General features: G+C 55.5%; 3 protein-coding genes across 3 annotated transcripts; 1 reads left to right on the forward strand and 2 right to left on the reverse strand.

Moving 5' to 3' along the window:
* Positions 1-10282: 10282 nt before the first annotated feature.
* ACO1O0_005646 (kinase-like domain-containing protein) lies at positions 10283-13573 on the forward strand (the record flags this gene model as incomplete). The annotated part of the gene is made up of 2 exons (XM_083195058.1): positions 10283-10346; positions 11316-13573. The coding sequence occupies 2 exons, from the start codon at positions 10283-10285 to the stop codon at positions 13571-13573; spliced, it is 2322 nt and encodes a 773-aa protein (XP_083049971.1).
* A 2408-nt stretch (positions 13574-15981) lies between these two features.
* ISN1 (IMP 5'-nucleotidase) lies at positions 15982-17618 on the reverse strand (the record flags this gene model as incomplete). Its single annotated transcript, XM_083195059.1, has 5 exons — positions 15982-16787; positions 16847-17089; positions 17222-17377; positions 17456-17491; positions 17594-17618. The coding sequence occupies 5 exons, from the start codon at positions 17616-17618 to the stop codon at positions 15982-15984; spliced, it is 1266 nt and encodes a 421-aa protein (XP_083049972.1).
* Positions 17619-18407: 789 nt separating this feature from the next.
* NMD5 (armadillo-type protein) lies at positions 18408-22066 on the reverse strand (the record flags this gene model as incomplete). Its single annotated transcript, XM_083195060.1, has 8 exons — positions 18408-18592; positions 18651-18771; positions 18823-19004; positions 19060-20918; positions 20980-21098; positions 21219-21697; positions 21759-21837; positions 21977-22066. The coding sequence occupies 8 exons, from the start codon at positions 22064-22066 to the stop codon at positions 18408-18410; spliced, it is 3114 nt and encodes a 1037-aa protein (XP_083049973.1).
* Between the last annotated feature and the right edge of the window lie 1629 nt (positions 22067-23695).

The following is a 23695-nucleotide window of genomic DNA, read 5'->3' on the forward strand; positions in this document are numbered from 1 at the left end:
CAGGCTCAGCTTGGCAAATGCCACCTCATTCATCCCGTCGCTGGACCCTGCAGAACGACCCGAGAGAACCCAGGTTTGCCCCCGAAATGCACCGGAACGCCAGTAGCTCACCATCTTGCCGCAATTACCAATCCGTTCTTACATAGTAATAATATCCCTCTTCCATCTGGTGCTTTCGTTGCCTTGCCCCCTGGGTCTATCTGCTCCTCAAGACGCCCAGCCTCAGACCACTGAGACGCCATGTACAAACATGGACGAGCGGATGCACCCAGATGCAGCAGTCTCCCGAGACCCATGCACAGATACTACCTCATTAGGGACCAAGTGATACGTAACAGCATATCATGCTCGCACTGTAGCAGTTATTCACGCACCACCAACCTATACTCGCAGGCTGTACCACCACCTGCGGCCTCACCGCCAGCTCCTCCAGACGCACCCAGTCGAGCAGCTGGTCACGATGCCCTCAAACACCAAGAGGCCCGTGCCCCTCTCCCACCGTGCCCACCGATGTATCCACCGCCAGCATCCGCCCCGAGCGGCACTGGCAAGTTTTTTTTTATTCTCCAAATGCCGGCGTAGTGGAGGCTTGCTTGTTTGCCCTCAGCGGGCCGCGAAGCACAATTCTGCAATTGCCAATCGCCCATCGCCCAAAATGCGTTGCTTGGGGCATGGTGCACGCTGTCGAGACCCGCTTACCCGCAAGTCCCCGCCACTTGCCGTGTTTGTCAATCTGCCGGCCCGACTCACCGATTCCCCTCACGCTCATTGCCTACCCTACACCAAAGCCCGTCTCCCGTTTCCACGACTCAACGTGGCTCCTAGTAAGGAGTTACTGACATGGTGGCATCTTTTTGCCATTATAACATCAGGATTTTTTATATTCTCTCCATCTTAAGCCCCGTAGACTTCTGAATATCACGAGACCAAGTCTTTCTAGCCCTTATGTGTTCCCCTCTTCACTTGTATCACTATCTACACATCTGCTTTAGCTGTTTCCCGCGGTCTAGTACCCTCCAGCCGAGGCACGGGGGAGTTTTCTCGACGATATCAGCTATCGGTTCATGTGCATATAAATATCTCGACGGGGGTTGGGGGCGTCGTTGCATCGCCAATGGCATCCCGGCGACTCTTTGTCCCCTGCCTCGGATGTGATTCCAGCACATGCTCGCACATGATGTGTCAACTCGGGCCAACACGTTGTTGGTAGAGTTAGATAGGTTCTCGTTTTGGTATTATTCAATGCTCCCTGAACATGCTCCTTGTTTGACTTCGGTTTGATTGTTTAGGGTCTACAACCTCTCAGGGGGCGCCCCTTCTTTCCCTCCTGGATCTCCCAGGGGTCATATACTGATATTGTAAATACTGTAGTACAACGGCCATTTATTAACGGGTGTTTGGCAACTATATCTCACTTGTGCGAGCAGTGGGACCTAGGTATGCAGAAGCTAGCTACGAAACTTGACCTGGGTGAGGATCTCGACTGGCCATGCATGCCAGAAACGAAAATTGTATCAACGCAAGCAATGTTAATCACCACAGGGATGATTGGAGATATTCAATATGGAAAAATTCGAATAGCTCATCCACAAGCTAGACTGAATTATTCCCAATCATGGGATACCTCGAAGCTAATTGACTTGAACGGTGGGAGCATCTTATTGACACTTGCTCATAATTAGAGGACCCTTCTGGCTCGCAAGCCCAAGTACTGTCCAACTGGTTAGACTGATATAGAAATATATTCTCGTTAATTATAATTCACTTTACGATGCTTCGGGAGCGCAGTTCGTGCCCACGAACTATTCCCCTTTTCTTAAGTGTTAAATCAAGTTCAGGGGTAGTCCTACTCCACGACGTTGATTGCTGTAAAGAACTTTGTCTGGAAAGAAATTTTACGCTTCAAACAGCTTTAAAAGAAGAGAAACCAGAATTTGAGTACTTATAACAAGGAATGCCTTATTTGAGAATTTGTTTGCCGGGTTGGTTGTAAGCCTGTGCTGAGAGACCGGGTCCCAGCAAGCTACAGTCCCTATCCCCAAATTTCTCATGGAAGAATTAGAAAGATGTAAAAATTAGAAGAGAATTTTTGGAACAATCCATTCTCTTGTAGATGGATCGAAGGAATGTAATCATGGAACCATGCTCTCTCCGCTTGGGGTTGACATCCGTCTCGACATGTGTCATGCAAACCTACCTATCTTATTGGCAGTAATCTGACGCCGACGCGCCATAATTGTCTTTATAGTGATAAATAATTATGTGATACAGATATAGAGGTCCTCAACCACTGGGGTACGATAAACAGCAACTCCAGTGGGTAGAGGCGCATCCCCAGCGTTTTGACATTGACACTGAATCGAGGGGGCAGATTCGACTCGTAATGTCTTGCTATGATAATGTCACGCACTTAAAGGCAGTGTGTTAGGGATAGTAATCATATCCCCCTTTCCCTTTCTGTCCTCCCCCGAACGAGCCATGGGGCTAACAAGCCGAGAAACACATGATACGTCTCTTCGCTAGTCACTCATCAAAATCGGACAATTCAACAAATCTATAGAGACGCGGTATATCTCTGTCTACGCCCCCCATAATACACGAGACGTACATTCGGTGTCGTAGTATAATACTGTCACCGCACTCTCGCCAAAGTCACAGTTTCATCGAGCTGTATGCAGACAGGCATCCCTAGCTCGCAGGTCTAATAATTAGGAGAAATAAACTACCGGCATTCCGTTTCATCGTAAGGTACCTTCGTCGCCTCACTTTCGGGACCACACATGTGAACATAGTACTTAGCTGTATCCTTTTCATCCGCAAGATGTACCGTGCCGGTTGGACAATTGAGGCTCTCCGCTCGTGGGTCGGTACCTAAACTCCGAGACACCTATGATCACCGATACCCCCCGACAACAGACACAGCGCCGTGGAGGGGTGGAGGGCGCCCGCACGTATGTAGAGCTACGTCAGAGAATGGGCACGGGCAGCGACATCCGTGCGGCATGGGATGGGGATGGTATCAGCAATTGAACCACCTTCATACGCCAATATCGGCCGAAAGACAGCATGTACGGAGGATGCTACGTGACCCCATCACGAGGACATGAATACGTGTTAAAGCCGACAGAGGACACGGATGTCTACGGTGCCTTCTAGGCAAGCATGTGGGTTTCACGAGCCTCTATTAGAGATAGTGATCCGATTGTAGCTCGGGAACACGAGAAGTGAAGAGCAAAGGATGGAGTCCCGTCACATGACATGCTCATGAAAAGCACATTCTTGCGGAGCAGGTTGCAGCGCAGGAGATCTGCTGGTCCGACATATAGTAATAGGTGGTCAGCTCGAAGATCCCATGAGGCGCATATACATAATATCAAGCAAATCTGGGGAAGACGACGGGTACGACACCTAGGAGGAGAATACGGCCGAAGGAGGTGTAGCATCAGATGAGAAAGGTCGGGGCGACGGGTATGCTTGCAACCCTCGGCCATAGGGAACGAGATGCAACACTATGCAGTACCGGGTGAGTACCACTATACGAGGATCGGTATCAGATCGAGGCGAGGAGTGACTGAACCTATTTAGCCGCCGTCAGACGGATGTCCTAATCAAGCCAGGCACGTTAAATATAGCCCCGCGTTGTATAGCATCCGAGGGCGCGTCCGCGTTTACCCTTATTTCAGGTAAAGCGGTCTGTATCGAGATGGCAATCATGTCATCTCGGTTTCGGTGTACGTTCCGTGTGGGGAGGGAATCTCCCGAGATGTGGATGGGGACATGGCCTCATGGAGCCCCAATCTCAACAAGGGGGCGCCGTTCCAGACCGTGATTGCTCTCCGCCATTTCATGGCCTCTGGTGATCTTGATGGTGGTTTGCTAGTTGTCGTGAGGCATTTATTTCCTCACTTCCTGGGGGCGAGCAGAACGCAGCAAATGAGCATCGTGAAGAGCATCGTTCACCCCTCCTTACCCCAAAATAACATATGTGGCCGCGGGAAACAGGGGCTTGCTTCGGGGTGGAGAGTCCGTAGAAGCCGGGCGTCCCCGGGGGGAACTAGAAATCATGAATCTACCAATATCAATCAAAGACATGGGGGTCCTCCATCGGACCATCACCTGACGATGGGAGATTTCACCTGTGCAGACTGCAGCTGCGTGCCCGCAGGGAACATTGATCCCAGGATTCCCAGCTATCCGTCTCGGCTCCGCTCCTCTGCGTTCGGGAGGGTTGCGAGAGGTGGCTGTGTGGTCATATCGAGGAGCGCAGGTGGTCGAATCGAGAAGGTCGGCGGTGGCGCAACCTCCAGGTGTTTGTCGGTTAACAAGCTTCCAGGCTTCCAGGCTTCCAGGCTTCCAGCTCCTGCACGGCGTGCACGGAGACTACTAGGCGTCTCACCGCGCGATGTCACAGTCGCCAACAGGACGAGGACAGAGTGGTGTCGGCCGTTGTTGGCCTGCAACGTCTGCTGTTGCTGCAGGATGGTGGCAGGCGATATTGTTGGGATAACTTGCTGTCCGTTCGCTTGGCGTCTGGTCGGCTTTGCCGTTTAGGTGGAAGTGGCTTTCCATTGATCCGGATTCAAGATTCCTGTGCGGATGTCTTATCTCAATGTGCGCATTTCGTCCTCAATGGAATCCGGAGCACCGCTGTTAGTGCTGGTCCGCCGACGCATAGGCATGGGTTAAGGGTCAAGGGAAGAAAAAAAACCGTGTTTGGTGAATCCTAGCCCTTGCTGATTCTTTCTGCGAGGGGAACCCGGGGAACCCTTTTTGATTCGCATTGGGATGCCTGCATGCATGCTTTAGGTCAAGCAAGGGAACAACATACTGAGGATTGAACGTGGGGGGCACTCTCTGTTAGTGTCAGCCGACAGCCAGCCTCTTCGATGCCGCTCCTTTGACGGGATTCCTCGTATTCTCCGCTGAACAGGTACCGTGTCGGTACTCTGTAGAATCTCCGGCAATAGGTACCTAGTGAGTTGTTAACGTATTGGGCTTGGCAGAGCCCTACTCTGGACGGACCATTAATGATAAACCCCCAAGCTTCAAGGGGCTGGATGTCTGTCCGTAGAACCGCCACACAAACGCGAGGGAGAGTCATGGAAGGAGCTCTGGAAAGCACTGGAAGCGCACTGGAAGGTTGAGGCAACCGACACTGCCGGGCGTGATGCTATCAACAGCCCCATGTTCCAAAGATGACCTTGCTCTGTCTTGCAATCGCCATCGGCTGACGACTCCTGAAACGAGGGAGGTTTGCTGGCCGTGATTCATAGGTGGTGGTGGCGGCTGATGATGGCGATTGCGTAGTTCTGTGCGTGCGCTGTCGCACTCTGCACTACTCCTGCACTCCTGCGCCGCTGTGCCTGCCCGCCCCGATCGTCGCCAGCATTCCTGTGCAGGCACTTGGCAAACTGCTAGTACGGAGTAGTAGTACCTTATTCGTACTTGCCTGTAATTCCAACACAGCCACGAAGCACGCCAGGACGCTTCCAATTGCTCTACGATTCGTACGAGATGCAACACTCCCACCCTGGAAGAAGATCTGCAACTCCACGTTCGCGATGTGACAAATTTGGCATCCGTCTGCCACTCTGAACATCAAGGTTGAGCAGAAAAATAGTGAGACACTCAAGGACTGCCAAGATGCCGGTTGCTGCCTCCATTGGCAAGACCTTGTCCCAAGCCCCATCCAGTCAAGGGTGGCATGTCATGATCGACCGGGGCTGCATCGATGACAGCCCGGCACCCGCCCGGCACTTGATGGAGGGCGGCCACTGGCACCATTGCGAGTCTGCGACCGAAACATTTCATCAACGCCCGGCAGGGTCATCAGGTGCTCCTTGTACATACAAGCACGTACGTACAATATTACGCGGAGGCCTCGTAATCAGCGTCGATTCTCGACCACCCAAGAGACGGCCGCTTACGAGTATTGACGATCCGCAATGATGCAATCTCACAGCCCTCCCTAGTGCGAGGTTATTGCTGTTAACCTCGCCGTCAAGGTTTTAAGCTTCATTGTGAGACATTCTGCGAAAGAAGAGTGGCCGTGCTGGTCAGGGCCCATCTGCTCTACTTGTAATACTTCCTACTTCGCGGCATTGCCGTCTTTGAGTCTCTTGCTCTTGGCCCTGTTGGGACTATCCACGAACTGATTGCTGGGCTGAGGATCGTCCTGTCTTCTGGTTCATCATGGTATGTGTCTTCCCACCGGGTGCCGACCAGAGGATGTACCAATAGCAGTGGTCTGATGCTGCTGACGGCCAATGTCACTAAGATACCTTGCGTAGTGGATTTTAGTCTTGCCAGCCAGCCCTAAAACTCGAAGGGTCTCGAGACCGTAATGTAAGAGTACTAACGTATTACTCGTAGTGATGCTCGTAAATGAGGCGAACCATTCCATGGCGCCACACCGCAGGTGAGACCGACTCTCAACTGAAATGCCATCTACGACAATTCGCTGGGGCGGGTGGGTGACCGGGTCTGAGATAAAGGAGAGACATCAGGAGGGAGCCTGGGAGGTTCTAGACAGGGGAAATAAACTTAATGTTAAGCTAAAAGCCACAAGAACGGATAGATGTCGCGGGAAACCTTATCGTTGGGATTAGCTGGCGGAATTTGGTAAGGCGAAGTCGAAGAAGGGTTCCGACGTTGATATGAACGGTTAGAATCACCGGCACAAGCGCTATTAGCGTGGGAGAGAATGTGATATGCTGAACTCGGTCGTTGACTGGTGATGCTTGGCTGAACAATTGTACGAATAGTCGGAGGCAGAAAAAGAGAGCTACCAAATTGGCCAGGCGACGATCAACGTGTCTCTCCATTACTATCCACGTCGGGCCCGTCACCGGTTCACCACTTCACCTTGGCCTTGGGGGGCAGTCGGGACGTTGCTTTTTTCCCACACTTGTCCCCGGAATTTAGAAATGATTTGCGTGGGGCGCGCTCATTACGGCGGGTCACTGTCACGATGTCTTGATTCCTGTGCCTTTTTGCCCATCACTCTCATCCCTGGCCCCGTCTTGGCATACCAGCGACAGACAGTGTTGCCACCATTGTCGCCTCTGGCGCCAAGTTGGCGAATTTCGATCCTCCATTTTTCTCGCCCTATTATAGTCTTGTCCACCGTGGGATGACGACAATGCTCGCCTGAGGGTATATGCGGTGTGCATCATCGCGAGTACCCGTAGAAAGACTTTGACCTCCCGTGCATAATACGGAGTACGAGTACAGGATCCGGTCACTGAGACTGTCGGCACATGGCCCTCGCCTGGGACAAGCCGCAAGGCCGCAACGGGCGTGCCGGTCCCACGCGGGATCAGTCGTGAAACTGTAGCCCATGATCCATCCTTCGAACCATGTGAATTGAGGCGGCAAGTGTTGCATGTGGGCGAGCCGTTTTTGAGGGAAGATTGTTTTGCCCTGGAGGTCCGCCCCTGGAGACTGGAGGTCCGTCGTTGTTGGACCCAAGGATGGTGCCATTGCCGACTGTGCCGTCGCGTCCCAATCAGCAGGGGCGAAAGGCGGTGTCCCAGCTCCCAAGATGTTACTAACGGGTATTTTTAGCGGCCTGCGTGCGCTGGAAAGGGACGCTGGAATGACTTTTCCCGGAAGAGGGGGGAACCACGGGCAGCGGGAAGTTGGGAGCCACTCGAGCTCCCGAGTCACGATAGGCTCTCACCGTCTCAGCCTGCCTGGGCCAGGCCCTGTTTGGCCAGGAGACCGAGCGCGAGGCCGATGACGATGGGCGGAGTTGGGGGCATCCCGCGTCGGGGGCCGAGGGGCTATTAACAATGCTAGCAAAAGCCGACCATTGCCACTGTTTTTGCGGGCCGTGTTAGACAGCTACGTAGTACTTATCTATTATATCCTAAGACTAACTAGTATACGTACTATTATCAGTACTATCACTACTTTATGTGTACTCCGTAGTGTAATCATTTATTAATATTGCTGCTCCTTGATGAGCAGCCCCAGCATAATGCCGGAAACTGGAGCCGCCGGGATTCGGGAATGGGCATGGCCATCCCCGGCGGACCAACGGCGTGAAGATCACCTGTACGAGTAGGCTGTGACTGTGCATGCTGTGACACAGGCATTCAACTGACACGGCACCCGCTGGCATGATGGACCGTCGACATGCGGTAATGGCGTCGCGTCCCGATCCTGACCGTTTGACAAACTGTCTCACGTACAAACTGGGCTTGCTGTGCCGGCTGTCAGTTGCTGGAATACCATGTACATTCACAGTCATCTCGTACATGCAAAAAATCATCCATTGTAATATCGTCTATTCTTAGCCGCCGCGTTGCGGGTTGCCATGCGAAGTGACGCGGCCCGCCACAGCGAAAGCCGCAACACGGAGCAAAAGAACGAGGATGATGGCGCGCAGCAACAGCAGCAACAGCAGCAACAGCACCCTGAGCCCGTTTGCCAACCCGCCATCGTGAGCATGGCGAATCGTCGGGTGTTGCGGCATTGCTCTGGCCTCACTGCTCAGGAGTCCGGGACCCCAAGGACCCTGGGAAGATCCACCGCAGGCGGGACCTTGCAAGGCATATGCGGCGGTGCTTCGTGCGGCGTTCTCCTCGTCATCGAGGGCGCCTCAAGGTTCAGACCCGGAATTGAATGTTGGGAGGGGCTCTGCCGAACGATCCCGACCCCTCGGTTCTGGATCTGTGACGATCAGAAGCCGAGTGGTACTGTGCTGTAATAGCGGTAAGCAAACTTGAAGTCACGAACGGAACATTGAAGATGCCACCAAAACCCACATGCTGCTGGCAATGGCACACCTTCGCGCGTCTTTTTTTTCCATTGGGGGTGGTGTTTGTGGAGGGTGGGGAGGATGGGGGCGTGATGCAGATGGGATCCATTTTGGCGACACCCCTCCCTCTGAAAGACTGCCCAGCAGCTGCTGGAGAACAGCCCAGTGCCAGCCCGTCACGGGCCCAGAGCCGCCAAAGACAGAGCTCCGAGGAGCACCCTCTTGTTGCACCCAGTGTCACCAGCACAACTCTTGTTGGCACTTGGCTTCAAAACCATAGCAGTCCCCCAAATGCCATTTTTGCTGATATATCCTCTGTATACAGAGTGCCTAGCAGTATCCGTAAGAGAGGACGAGGACCCATCCGGTGAATCAAAGGCTAATCTTGGCCTGCACCGATACATCTTTATTACCTCCTGCCTGGTACTCCATCTTACCCGTACCCGCCAACCCACCCGCCCACTTGGACGCCCAGCACTGGCTTCCACCTCTTGTTTCAAGCCTGGCCTTCTTTTTATCCTGTCTTTATAATTATACCTATCCCCTATTACTAGGCTCCTTGGAGCCCCTTCGACCACCTCTCAATTATTATTCTCCCCTTGGCACCAATTTTTCGGATTCGCACCGTCACTTACACCATTATCCGGTCGTGACCACCATCTCACCAAACCACCACCGCAGAAGGAAGTCGACAGCATCGAATTTTGAGAGCACATATTACAACACCTTCTTCACCTGGGCGTCTCTCGTCGGCAACAGACAATCGATGGAACGGGCCCGTAGGGATCGAAACAGACGACGGTGCACGCCTAGAGCGCCGGACCCAGACACCACTCAGCCCTGAACGACAGCTGCCTTCTATCAAGCACGAGGGACCTTTGACTATCTTCGAATATCATCTTCCGGGACATATCGAATTTCTCCTTTTTACTCACTGGCGGTATTCTCAACCGTTTCCCCACACAACCTTACCACCGCCATCGCCTTCATACCGTTTGACTCGGCTATTTCAGCGACCCCGGGATCGCAGCGCTTCCCAAACATCCGGGTCCTGCGGTTACAGCAAGATCAACACGGTGACAGTTGACAGCTGCACGCCGTAATCTGACTTGATTTCGGGCCGAGGAAAAGCCTGGTGGGAAATTCAAAGTAAAGTTGATTTGCTGGAAGGGCCGAAACGAGGAGGACCGAATCCGAGATCTCGAAGCCTCGAAGAAGACTCAAGCCACGCGAGCTCTGACCAGCCAAACGAAGCGACCACCCACCCACCAACAAGACCCAATTCTTGCGCTTGGCGAGCTGTCTATCCTACCGCTGACAGGTCTTTGGCTTAGCCAATCTTCGGGCCCGCGGCCGCCACGGCAAGTCAATTGATCCTGGGTCTTTCAGGTTGGCAATTGGCCCAATTGTTAGACACCACCACCGGCATCGTCATCGGTGGATTCGAATCATCGATCCCCCTCCATTCCTCAGCTCTTAGCAGCCATGGCGTTTCCGGACGGACCATCATCACTAGGGATGTTGCCCCCCGCGGCCCCCGCGGCCGCGGGCTCTCGTCCGCAGCCCATCCCCGGCGCCTCCGGTAAGTTGTTTCCTGTTGTCACGTCCCGTTTCAATATGTGTTACCCCATCGCTGCACAGCTTTTTTCCCTGCTTGGCCGAGTTGTCTGGTGGCGCTTGCAGCACCGGGTGACAGTGCAGCAGCTCCAGTGAGTGGCAGAGCGCTGTGCCTGGATGCACCCCACTGCCCTGCGTTTTTGGGGCATTTCATTGTCGTACGGGGGCTTGGGGGGGCCTACGGGCTGGGCTCGCCCACATTTCCATGCTTCCCGCCGCCAGCAGGTCAGCACAGGTTCAGACAAACTGACACACACACACACACACACACACACACACACCCCCAACCGACACCGCCAATCCCTGGCGCCTGTGAGCCTTTGCGACATTTGTGCGCCCCCAACGCGCGCCAATGGCGGTGGCCTGCTCGCTCCCCACATTCGCATCGGGGTGCATCGCCTCGCACCTGGCAGCCGGTGACGTGACTGTTGCGGGCTGCAGTGTTGCACAGGCCTTGCAAGGTTTCGAGGTTGCCCTGCTGTCGCCAGGCGGCCATTGCCCACCACGCAGGCACGCACGCGACTGCCCAGAGAGCGCCCGAGAGGCCCTGGGATGGTCCTAGCAGCGCTGGCGCAGTGGGCTCATTGGCACCTGGGCAGGCTCCAGCGGGCTCCAGCGGGCTCAGCAGGCTCAGCAGGTGCCAGGCCCAGCTCCAGGCCCCATCCAGAAGTCAAAGTGGTCGGCTGCGTGCCCGCCCACTTTCCCACCCAGACCGTCGCATTTCCGACTCAGGCCTCTGCTTTTATTCCCTCTCTCTCCAGTTTTCTTCCTTCCCACTGCCTAATTTTTACTTGACTCGGCAAGCCAAATCCCGAATCTCTTATTGTGCCCTTTGCCACGATTCTTTAATTTCCGAACTTCTCCCTCTGGCCCTGTTGTTGACTCGTTCCCCGCGCAGCCTCACCGTCGCCTCATTCATACGACCCTGCTGCAGGCGCTACCACCTCCGATGGGCTCGCCTCGCAACCCATTCCGCCCCGAACCGCACCTTCGCAGCAGCAGAAGCAGCAGAAGCAGCAGAAGCAGCAGCAGCACCAGTCATGCTATACTAGCATCGACACCATCTCGCCGCGTCAATTGCTTACCGAGATTCCTGACGCCATCCTTGAGGAGTGCGCCGAGTCTGTCAGCGACTCCCCCATCGAGCCCGTGACCCCCACCACCCCAGACGGCGGCCGCCACTCGCAGGACTTCACCAAGCTTCAGAATTCTGTCGACGAGCAGCAGCTCTATTTCTCCCAGTACAACTACTCCCGCTCTAATATCCGCTCCTCGTCACCTCCCAAGGCGCCCCTCCTCGCCTCCGAATCTACCAAGGAGACCGTTGGGAATCCGGCCTCGGGCCCCACTGAACAGTCGTCCCAGCCTGCGCCCTCCGAACAGGATCCCTACGGCTCCCTTTCACGCCGTTCAACACGCGGCAGCACTTCCAGCAGTTTCAAGCGCACCATGTCGAGTCTCTTCCGGCGAGGCTCGCAGACCTCGCTGCCGGTCCCGCAGATGGACGGGACCCCCAGCCCTCCATCTCTGGCGCAAGCTCCTACCGACGGTCTTACACTGCGCCCGCATAGCGCGATCCATGATACTCCCAAGAAGTCAAATGGTACCGTCGTCAATGGCGGCCCTCCACCGAGCAAACACCACCGGCGCTTCTCCATGACCAGATCGGCCGTTACGACTCGATCCAATACGCCCCCATCACCCGGCTCGCCCGCCGAGCGGACTATGTCCAACACCCCGACGTCGGCCCCCAACGGTGGCCTTCCCGGGGCCAATGACTTTGACGCCAAGAAGAAGAACCGCTCCTCGACAGGGCTGTCACTGCGCGGTAGGACCATCAACTTCCTGACGCCGACGACTAGAAGTGGGCAGCTACGGTCGCGCCGTGCCAGTAGTTTCGACACGGAGCGTCCCGACTCCAAGGGCCGCTATTCCAAGAGCTCCCATGGTCAGGAGCACACCTTCCCGCCTGAGCGCCAGCCCTGGGCGCTGCCCCCGGATGCCGGCACGGGCGCCAAGGCCCGCCGCATGAGTCTGAGCCTCCCCGACGACTTCACCGTGGACGTGGCGGAGCTGTCGCAGGAGTTTGAGTACCTGCACAAGCTTCTGGGACGCCACGGCAAGCACCTCGGCAAGGGCGCGGCGTCTAAGGTGACGCTCATGGCGCGCAAGGGGTGCCCCGAGGAGCTGTACGCGGTCAAAGAGTTCCGGGGCAAGTCGAACCGGGAGAGCCGAGAAGACTATGACAAGAAGATCAAATCGGAGTTCAGCATCGCTAAGAGTCTGCACCACCCTAACATTGTCGAGACGATCCGCCTGTGTACGGACCACTCGCGCTGGAACCACGTCATGGAGTACTGCTCCGAGGGTGATCTTTTCAGCCTGGTTTCGAAGGGGTACCTCAAGGACGAGAACAGGAAGAAGGATCGCCTGTGTCTCTTCAAGCAGCTGGTGCAGGGTGTCAACTACCTGCATCAGAATGGCATCGCCCACCGCGACATCAAGCTGGAGAACCTGCTCATCACCAAGGACAGCAAGCTCAAGATCACCGATTTTGGCGTGTCCGAGGTCTTCTCGGGAACGCACCCGGGGCTGCGGGAGTCTGGTGGCCAGTGCGGAAGGAATATGGGTGAGGTGCGGCTCTGCCCCCCGGGCATCTGCGGCAGCGAGCCGTACATCGCGCCCGAGGTGCTGGCCAAGTCGTCCGACTACGACCCGAGACCGCTTGACGTGTGGAGCACGGCTATTGTCATGGTGTACCTGACATTTGGAGGTGCCATCTGGACGCGGGCCGCGCCGGGCAATGAGCACTACGACACGCTGGTGCGCGGCTGGGACAGGTGGAACGCCAAGCATCCCGACCCCGACGCGTGTATCACCGAGATGGACTACCCGCACCACAAGGCGTTCGACCTAATGGTCAGCCCGCCAGCGCTGCGACGCGTGCTCCTGCAGATGCTGAACCCGGACCCTGCGCGTCGGATCAGCATTGCGGATGTGGTGAACAACCGCTGGATGAAGAATGTCGAGTGCTGCCAGATGGAGTCCTACGACGACCCTGGGCAGGTTATCGATGCAACCAAGCGCGACGCCACCTGGAATGGGCACAAGAAGATCTTCTGCCACAACCACCTGCCGCCCAAGAGCCAGGGCCACTCACTGGGCAAGATGCCCGGGCAGCCCGGATATTAGAACGAGCTTTACGACTTTTTTCTTATTTTTTTTTTATTTTTGCCTTCTCAATCTCATACAGTATATACGCCACGAACAGGACGACACGAGCATGTGAGCTGCTGTGTTTGTCCACGCTACGACTTGAGAGCCACAACGCACATAAAATGGCCGTTTTTACCTTTTTCCTTCTCCCCCCCAACGCCTTCCTTGCCAACCGCTACCGGTATTAATCAATGAATCCTTCTTCTTTCCTTCTTTGTCAGCGTTCACGCACGACGCATTGGCACATCAGGGCCCTTGTTAGAGCCTAGCCCCGCATACCGGCGTTATATTAGGGGAATTATTTGCGGCAGCACACAGAAAGCTGGGAGCAGGGATCGGCCCCCGCAAGGCGCGGAGTTGCCGGCGGCCACATTGAATCCCTCTGGCGAGCGAGCTGGGCTATACGAGCAAGGCTCGCCGTGTTATTGGAGATGGGGAGGGGGGCCTGTAGATAGAGAAATCCTAATGGGGCTACGACGTGTGTTAGCGTACTAAGGCTGCCGTGGGTACAACACACACCGCGCGCCCGAATTACATCATACCCGGACCTTAATTGAGAATCGAATCTGGTGGAAATAAGGTTATGCTTCTCCCGCTTTGAGTGAACTTTGGTATATAGCGTGGTTGTGGGCCGCCGGCCAAAGTTAAAAACCCATTCCTCCCTGATGTATGTGACCTGCCATTAACGCCGAAATCTGGAACAGACGGTGAGTAGAAAGCAGCCATAACGTCCGAGGAGAAAGGCAGATCCGAGGAGAAGGTCGGCCTCAGACGCCAAAGTCGGCTGAATTTGGGGCCGGTGACACGGCGTCGGACACGACACCATCCATACTTGACATGTCCCATGCGACATGATGCTGTGATGCGACACTGCCCACGCGAAAAAAACCCCGCGTCTTGTCCTCTGTTGTACATGGCTATCTATGTAACTGAATGCCTTATCCGTACATGGTAAGGTAAACTGCAGCACGACCAAGCGGTGTGTGGTTTTTTTGTCCCCCCTCCCCCTTTTGGGGATCTCTAGAGAGACGCCTCCGGGGGAAAAAGGAGGGGGAGGCGGCGGGGATGGGATTTTTTTTGGGGAGGGGGGGCAAGGCGAACTACGCGAGCACGTGGACGGTGATCGGAGCTCGTTGCAGACCGAAATCCTTCTTTGCGAAAAAAGGCGAAGTTTTGGGTCTTTTACTTGTATGTAGGGAGCGACGGCCGGCGGGGGAAAGCCGGCTTGGCGGGACGGCTGTGTGGGGAACGCCCGTCCACTTTTGCCGCCGGGCCCGGCCCTCTGATTGTAGGTAAGCGCGTAGGGGCTTAGCACTTCTCTTTTGTGTCCCTTTTTTCTTCTTCTTTTTTTTTTTTTTTCTTTCTGTGTGCTGTCTCCGTTGTTTTCTGTATTATTAATAACGTCGAGGAAACGTTTGTTATCCCTCTGGCGAGAGAATATTCTTCTGGGGACACTGGTGGGATGCAACGGGCTGATGAATGGAGCCGACCACGGCCGCCGCCGACGCCATCACGGCTAAGTCGGCTTCTCCCTCCCCCCTCCCTCCCAGCAGGCAGGCCGCGCCGGCGGCTCTTTTCTGACCGGTAAGGTGTGCAGGTCAGCGAGGCCTCTGGCTAATACGACCCCTTTCAGCTTCCCCCCCCTCCCTGATGCCGCACGGGACTCTAAGGACAGCGCATCCGTGTTGTTGGTTCTCTGGTCTGAGTGGTTTGAGCTGTCACCTGCGTTGGGGGCCTTTGATCCTTTATTGCCGGGGTTTTGCGTGGGGGAGAGGGGGAAATAAGAGGTACTCGGCAGAGATGTGCCGTTTTCAGCCGCATTGTCTGTATGACAACTCAGTATTACTTTGTACATACTCCGTACGTGTATCCGTATCGTAGCTGAAGATGCGCGGAATAGACGTGATGTGACCATATCCGGAGTGATAAGCACGCAGATGGAGGGTGTCTGCATCGCAGATACTTGGGGTGGATAGTTGGATGTGTCGTCTAGGCTGTGAAGAGACAAAGAGCATTCACTCTCATTATTGATATGATGCGTGGCTGCAGTTGCATGACTTTGAACGCTATGAAAACATGCCGTCCCTACCCCCAACGAAAAGTGCTGTACGAAGTAACAGGTAACAACAAGACGCCCCCTCAGTTGCTTCAAACCTTGGAGGTTTGCATAGGCACTAGATCATCATGTTGCCCGTGGGTACGACCTGGAGACTGATATTGGTTTAGAAAGGGGTAGGCTGGATCTGGCGTCCCCATGATTACAACCAGTAAAGAGCAGGGACTTGGACACCATGGAAAGGTCTGTTCCACCCTACATCGAACAGTGATTGAATTTGTCGGCCAATGTTTTGGCCAAAGCCCTATTGTTATTATATTCGCTCATCTCAGGACAACTTCTTCTGCATCAAATCGGCCAGCTCGTCCAGCAGCTCGACCGTCTCGGCCGGGCTCGCGATCCACGCCGTCGTTCCCACGCTGCGCGCCTTGAAGTCGTTCGCACCCGCGCTCAAGAACTGATCCCCGACGTGCAGCGTGTTCTCCCCCCGGATGCTCTGCCCCGGGCCAGCCCCGAACCACTGCTGGCACACCGTCACGCCCCAGCTCTTGTCGCCAATGTCCACAAACACATCGCGCCCGCCGTTGAAGGCGCAGAAGGGAACCTTGGGCCGCGCCACGCTGGCTCGGCGGTTGGTCGCCGCCACTGAGGTGCCGGTGCCGCCTGCGGCGAAGCCTAGTGCGCTGGCCTCGAGGATGCGCTGTACCACCAGGACCGTCTCCTCAAGGCTCTCACGGGCGATGCGCACCTCTGGATCCCGGGGTACGATTCCGACGGCGCGGTCCTTGCGGATCAGCATAGCTGGCAGGTTCATGGTCCGGATGCAGTCCCTCAAGGCCGATTCGGCAACGTCGAGCAGGGCCGCAATATCGGCTTCGGACCAGGCGGCCATCTCGGGGGTCAGCCAGCGGCTACGAGGCACGGGCGTCAGGCGATGGGGGGATGGCTGCGAGAATTCAAAGAGGTAGTTGTCCTCGCCGCCCATGATGACAATGTTCTGCTTCTGGACGGGGTCTAGGTCAGTGGACTCGGCGATGGCATCGAGCAGCCCGTGCAGACGCTCGTAGTACCGCTCCGCCGTGGTGTACCCTGCCGCCGTGACGATACCGATTTTGATGTTCTTGCGCATAAGGTCTGTCACATCAGCACGCCGCCTTCGACCCATCATGTCGAGGAAAGTTGGGGCAACTCACCTAGTAGCCTAGGCACGACAGGGTTGCTTGGCTCTAGGCTCTCTCCATCATCGTAGAGCGTCACATCACCATCAAACGTAGCCAGCTGCAGCGTACCTCCCGTTACGGCCATGATCTGCGCTGAGTTGAGAACCAGCCGCACATCGTTGAAAGAGGGCGCCACATAGCGCCGTGACGAGATGTACCGCTTGCGATCCTGGTACTTGAAGGCGGCCTCGAGCGGTAGGCGGGTGAAGAATGGCCCTGCAGTAGGTACTAACATTCGTAGTTTCGAGGGAAAGGCGTTGTGCTGTACCTGCCGTGTCACTGCGGATGGTCAGTCAGTCGGGATTTCGAGCACGGCTTGAGCCTCGAGGGGACGTGGTTGGGCCGTACTGTGGTCGTCAATCATGAGCTCAACGTCGCGCATGATCTCAGCGTAACGGCGATGCGCCTCCTCAGCCATCTCGCTAACGTTGGCGCCCTCGCCAAAGACACCCGTGGGCTCTGAGTAGAGAACAAAGGGGACGGCCAGCAGGCCCTTGACCCATTCTGGGAGTCCACATCAGCACTAGGTCTTTCACGAAAAACATCACTTGGTGCCGCAATGATGAATGACCGGAGCCGTACCAATGAATTGGTCTCGCCTATGCGTCTTGAGAGCATCTACAGTCCCGGGGTCAGTCTGGGTTCTGGGGATAACGTCACATGGCCTGGCGGGGGGGGGGGGGGGGGGGGGGGGCAACGAGGGGCAGGGCGGCGACTCACACTCGACACGGTACCGAGTCGTCATCTTGTCTGAGGTGCTTCGAATCCGTGTCTATGGAGATGTATGAAGATGCGTGTTCAGACTGGGGTGCTCTATGATGAACTAGGAGCGATGAGAGATGGGAAGACGAGGACAGTTCTGTGATGGCAAGCGCAACCCGTTTCACGTCGATGTGAGATCGCGGCCAGACGCGGCAGGCGCCGCAGTCCGCGACTGACGGCCTCCGATTGGGGGATGGAGGTCTCATCGCCAACACGCGCTAAACGTCAACTACCAAGGAAGCTACGAACAAGACTAATATTGCTTCCAGGTTCTTACTTACGTACGGGTAGCAGCACTATGGGGTAACTCTTCAAAGGCTTTACCTAGCGCATCTTGTAGAATGTGTATTCAATATATTGGCCCGGTCGCATTCACCTGCCGCCCTCGCCGGCTTTGAAACTCTCCGTCCTCCTCCTCCCCTCCCAACCTACCTATTTTCCCGTTAGTGGTATCGTAGCGCCCTCCACAATCAAGTACTAGAATCTCCTCCCCGTCCCGCCGTATAATTTTGTTTGCACGATCGTACTATCTAGATTCTTTCTTTTCTTTGTCATTTTTGGGCTTGTTTACTTTCTTTTTGTGTTCCTTGAAGTCTTGGCGTGGTGGTCATGGCTCATGTCTTCATTCCCTGCGCCATTGCTGCTAGCATACGACCAGCCGCATGGCGGCCCAGCTCGACGTCGGTGTGCAGTCGACATCACATCGCCTCGACCATGGACAGGGTCGAGGGCCTGGTCCCGGCTATTGTCTAGATATCAGGCTCCAAGACTCCTAGCCCTCCGTGGGACCTCCGGCTTGCTGCTGCTGCGCGAGCAGTGCTGCTTGTTCCGCTGCCCGCATCTGCTCCACGGCAATCTCGTCGGCCCGAACCATGACGGTCTGGAGAACGCCCTGCTGGTCGGGAGACAGCTGCGTAGTCAGCGAACCATAGAACTGCGGCTGCTCCTGTTGCATCCCTGTTCAGATTTGTCAGTGTCTGCTCCGCTTCTAACTTCCGAATAAGACAAGACTTACTCATCATCACCCCCTTGAACATCTGATACGGTTCCACCTTGTCAAGGGGCGAGTCGAGGAAGTTGTCTTCTCCAAGAACACCGTCGTCGTCGTCGTCGAGTCCACGGCTGAACTTCTGAGCCTGTTCTCGTTGTTAGCAGTGCCCGCCAACAAGCCAGACGAGTCTACGCACCTCTTCGTTCAGGAACTCCAGGTAGGCCGTGTTCTCATCCTTGGCCTCGGAAGACAGCTCCTGTTGCTCGTCCAGTCCCTCCTCACCAGCCCAGTTGGCCTCCTCATCAGCCCACTCCTCTTCGTCCCCGTACTCATACGAGCCACCGAACTGGAAGTCATCCTGAAGCGCCTCTTCACGATCTTGTGGGCACGATGTCAGCATCATAAAAAACGACGAGAGAATATCAAAACTTACTCTTGATAGCGCCGGGAAGGGACCTGAACAGCTCCGTGACGCCTGAAAGAAGCTTCGGCCAACCGACAGAGATGCTTGCTGGGACTTGTTCGTGGTTGAGGTTGAGAAGGGCCGTGATGGCGATGATGCACAGCTTCTTGTCGTGTACACGACTGAAGGTGTTCATGTTGCTGAACCAGAGGCTGAAGAAGCGGTTTGTCCACCCCTTGTTCTCCAGGACCTGGAGGGCCAGCATCGGGTTGTAGTTGATGGCATTGATAACCATCTCCATGAGATGGATTCTTGTCGTCTTGACCTTCACGTCCTGGGAAGCGAGGATGCTCATGGCCATGACGATGAAGCCTTCCACGCACTGGTCGATATGGCCCTTGAGACATAGCATCATTGCCTCCGCCAGCTTGCAAGCGCTTATCCTCTCCAGGCCCTGTACCTCATCCGTGAACATATCGGCGATCATGGAGTAGAGAGCCTGGACATACTCAGGGGTCTGCACGAGCTGAGGAGCACCATACTGGACAATGTTGTCCAGGGCAGGCAGCATGTCCTCTAGATAGTACTCGGCGCCGGCCTTGAAGGTGCTGTGGATTAGCTGGAACGCCTGCCACATGTTGGGCGAGATGCTCTTGGCCGCAAATGTGCAGCTGTCGATAATCTCGAACACCTCGTTGTATAGGTCGTAGAGCTTGTTTTCTAGGGTAACCTTGATGACAGGCATGAGAACAGCCTCAATGTGCAGGAGGACGTCAGGTGTGCTCTCCAGAGTCAGGATGAGGGTACCGATGGTCTGCAAAACACCGAGGGCAGTAATACTCTTGTCATCATAGTCGCCCAACCCATCACCATCGTCACCGGCCAGGGCCTCCTTCTCAAGTAGCTCTCGCACTATGCGGAGATACGTGTCGCGGAGCTGCTCCGACAGGGCAACGGCGAACGGTGTGAGCTCGTTTGCAAACACCTCTACAAAATCCTCCATCACGTTGGCCAAGGCGTCGATATCAGCCTCATTAGCCAGCTTGAGGAGCTGCTGCATGATGGTGGGGATGCTCGACTGCATCTCCTGGCGGATGGCGTCGTGCCTGATCAGAGGTTGCAGAGCCAGCGCGGCGGTGACCCGGACCGGGAGCGCGGGGTCGGCCATGCAGTCCAGGATGTGCCGGTAAATCGTCATGAGATTGTTGGGGTCTTGGAAGTTGAGCTGCTCAAACTTCTCGATGGTGTCACAGGCCCGGGCGCGCAGGTAGCCCTGGGCGCTCGTGAACTCAGGGAAGACGTAGCGGACGAGGAAGTACTCGACCTGACCGGCAATAGGGCTCTTCTTGCCGAGAATCACGGGAGCCAGTGTGCCAATCATCCGCAGAGCTCCTTCCTTGGCGACGTGGTTCTTCTTGTCGTCGGGGCTCTGCTCGTACTCGTTGACAACATGGTTGACGTACTTGAGAATCTCAAACGTCTCCAGGCGGCGGTTCTTGGTCAGGTTCACGAGGAAGTTGACACCAGCCACGTCAGGAGCAGAGGCATCCTCGAAGTAGTTGAGCTTGCGGTGCAGATACTCTTCCGGCTCGTCCTCAAACTTTTCTAAGTCCTCATCGCTCAGGCAGAGAATCGGGAAGACAAAGTGGGTGACAAGATTTGTAAGATGAGGCTTCAAGTGAACCCACATCTCCTTGGGCTTGACGGACTCATCCAGGAAGATCAGGGTGTACGAGAGGCACGGGCGACTGAGCCACGAGGTTTTGGCAACCCACTTCTCGATCTCCTGGAGGTAGTGCTTCATAATTTCAGGAGCGATGTTATTGGTGAAGTTCTTGGCGAACTGGAGGGCGTCATCACCCTTGCCTGGCTGGGATGGGTTTCCGTGACTGGGACCGTGGTTAGCACAATCCTATCAGATTCATATCGGCGACTGAAAGGGGGATGTACCGAATAAAGAGGCGGTTGAGGTTGAAGTAGGCCCATTTCTTTGCCTTCCACCAGTGGTGCTTCTCACGATCGTATTGATCGCCCGCCATCGCACCTGCTGGGGGAGTTTTGGAAACTGTCTGGAGAAGGACAGTGCACCAGCCGATATTTACTTGCTCCTCACGTAAGTGAGGCGAGAGTTCCAGCTACAGAAATGGTCAGCCTATGATCATCTGGGCGAAGTCTAGAGGCCAGCCTACCCAGGTGGCGTGCTTGTATGCCTTAAGTGCAAGATGGAGCATCTCTCCAGCCTCATCACTCTCCTGGTTGACAAGTTCGCCGCAGATGGCCAGCAGACGGGGGAAGCTGGCCTCGACAATCTTATCAAAGTGTTGCCTATCCTGGCTGTCCACAGACTTGTAGCGGAACGCGCGGCAGAGGGCAAGAAGGCACTGTAGGCCCGCGAGAACAGAACCAGGGTTGTTGGTGTTCAGCAACTCCATGGTAAAGTCCGTGTAGCGGGGCCACCGGCTCGGAAAATCGCATTGTAGTACGCGCTGGAGAACGGGGATCATCTGCTGACGGACGAGCGGTTCGGAGGCGGCCAGCAGAGGGACGAGGCGGTCGCGCACGCGGGCCTTTTCCACCTCCGCTATCGAGCTCACGACTGAACCCCCATCCGGGCGTTGTTCCCCCTCATACCAGGCACGGTTGACGCGATTCTTAATATAGATGACGGCTGGACACGTAGGTTAGAATCGATAGGGCGTAAGTGGTCTTCGGATGGAGTTTGGGCGTACTGGAGAGACGGATGCTGGCCTCTTGCTCAGCATGGAGAATGTCGAGCAAGCAGTCGAGGAAGCCGGCGGTCTCTTCGATCTAAAGGCAGGAGTAGACAAAGACGTCAGCTTGGGTCCCCCCTGGTACGTAAGCCACCTCGGACGACGATCTGGGCGCCACCCGGGAGCGTGCAAAGCCCGATGCAGCGTTGGACACTTGTTTGGATGGGATCGCATACCTGTTTGAGTTGAAGCTCAGCACGACGCCGACTGTCCGCATCGGGGTCCAAGCTTGCGACAAGCAAGCCCCTAACGGCGGCGGAATCCATGGCGAAGGCGCTGATAGAAGGTCTATTCGGTCCTGGTGGCCGCGTCGTCGCGTTGGTCGTCGTCGTGGTCGGCGATAAAACAGGAGTAGTGGAAGAAAGTCAATCAGTGCGAGTCGGTTGGGCGTGGGCGGGCTGGTGAATGGCGGGGCATTGGCCGAGGGGCGGCGAGCGACAGGGGGCCTGGTCTCACTGACAGAGGGTCAAGTCCACCTGGCATCACTGCCCTGGCCACCCGTAACACTTGTGCCCCAAAAATGCTCCAGCAGAATGATATCGACGCGGCACACGTTCCCTTGGAGATCCTCTAAAGCACAAATGCAGCGCACAATTACAAAAATACGGCTACGGGGATGGATATACGGATGGCTTGAACCGGGATGTCAGCCCGTACCAGCTTTTAAGCACTCTGCTGCTACTTAGGTAGGTATGTAGGTAGTCGATATTGACGAAGGCGGTGAAGGCGACGACGGGGGGCCGACCCGGACGACGAGCTTGTTGAGGCTCCCAAACCAGTGCACCTTTCTGTGTGCTGCGATTTGCAGAAATTGCTGCTAGGGTTTGGGTTGGATTGGATGGGTGCGGCTAACACTCGGCATTCCGTGGGGCCATCCACAAAACTCGGTCGAAATTCTCAGAATCATTTCACCAGAGCCATCTGATCTTTTGTTGTAGCACATGGAAAGAATGCTACATTGTCATACCCAGATCAAGCCGCCGTCCCTGAAGGGTTTGGTCCTAAAGTTTGTCCCTGGTGTATCAACGTTGGGCTCGAAGGTAGACTCGTTCAATCCCGGAATGCCTTGGCATTACGTGCCCCACGACCCTTGAAGTACCCTCGTAGACTCACGTGGTGGGCCTGAGCCTAGTTAGGAATCGAGGGCTTGGCGCTAGAACTATCCGTAGGTACGGAGTTGTATCCGGACTCGTAGTTCGTGCTCGTACACCTGGCGAGATGTCAGCAAAAGCGTGCACGGGAGACACGACTCGCGGCATTACTAAGACTCCAAACCTGAACTTAGGGCAGGGCCCATGGAAAGGTCTGGTCCAGCGGTCTGGCCCAGGTGTCCAGACCTGGTGCAGGTTTGAGCATTGGAAGTCACGGCTCTTGCCGCGTATCCCGCCTGCTCTTGCGCTCGCCAATTCGTGCGTGGCTGGCAACCTGGAACCTGGAACTTCTGACATGGAACATTATACTTTTACAGCCCCAGGACTCAGGCGTCCAACTTCAACCACGCGGATTCCTCACTTTTCTGGTGATAGGGTGCTCCCTCCACAGCCGTCACCGCGATATCATTTCGTCTGCTCCCCCAACCCGCCACTTGACTGTCAATCACAGAAGTTTCTCGCTTTTATTGGTAACAAAGCGCTCCCTCCCCACCGTCTATGCGATGCCCCCTTGTCTGTTCTCTTAACCCACTTCTCAACCGGGGAACAGTTCGCTTTGAGGGTCTCAAACCATAAGATTCCCAGATACACGGCACTCTTAGGGACAATATGTGGAAGCCACCGTCATCATCACCCATCGACATCTATTAATCATGTTCTACGCAGTACTCTCAAGCACACCCAATTAAACGTAGATCGGGTTTATCTCGCACCCTAATAAGTTCTAGATCGGTTTCGACGGAG

This window comes from Amphichorda felina (genome assembly GCF_050947745.1).
Source record: "Amphichorda felina strain 45539 chromosome Unknown scaffold_5, whole genome shotgun sequence".
Taxonomy (NCBI): Eukaryota; Fungi; Ascomycota; class Sordariomycetes; order Hypocreales; family Bionectriaceae; genus Amphichorda; species Amphichorda felina.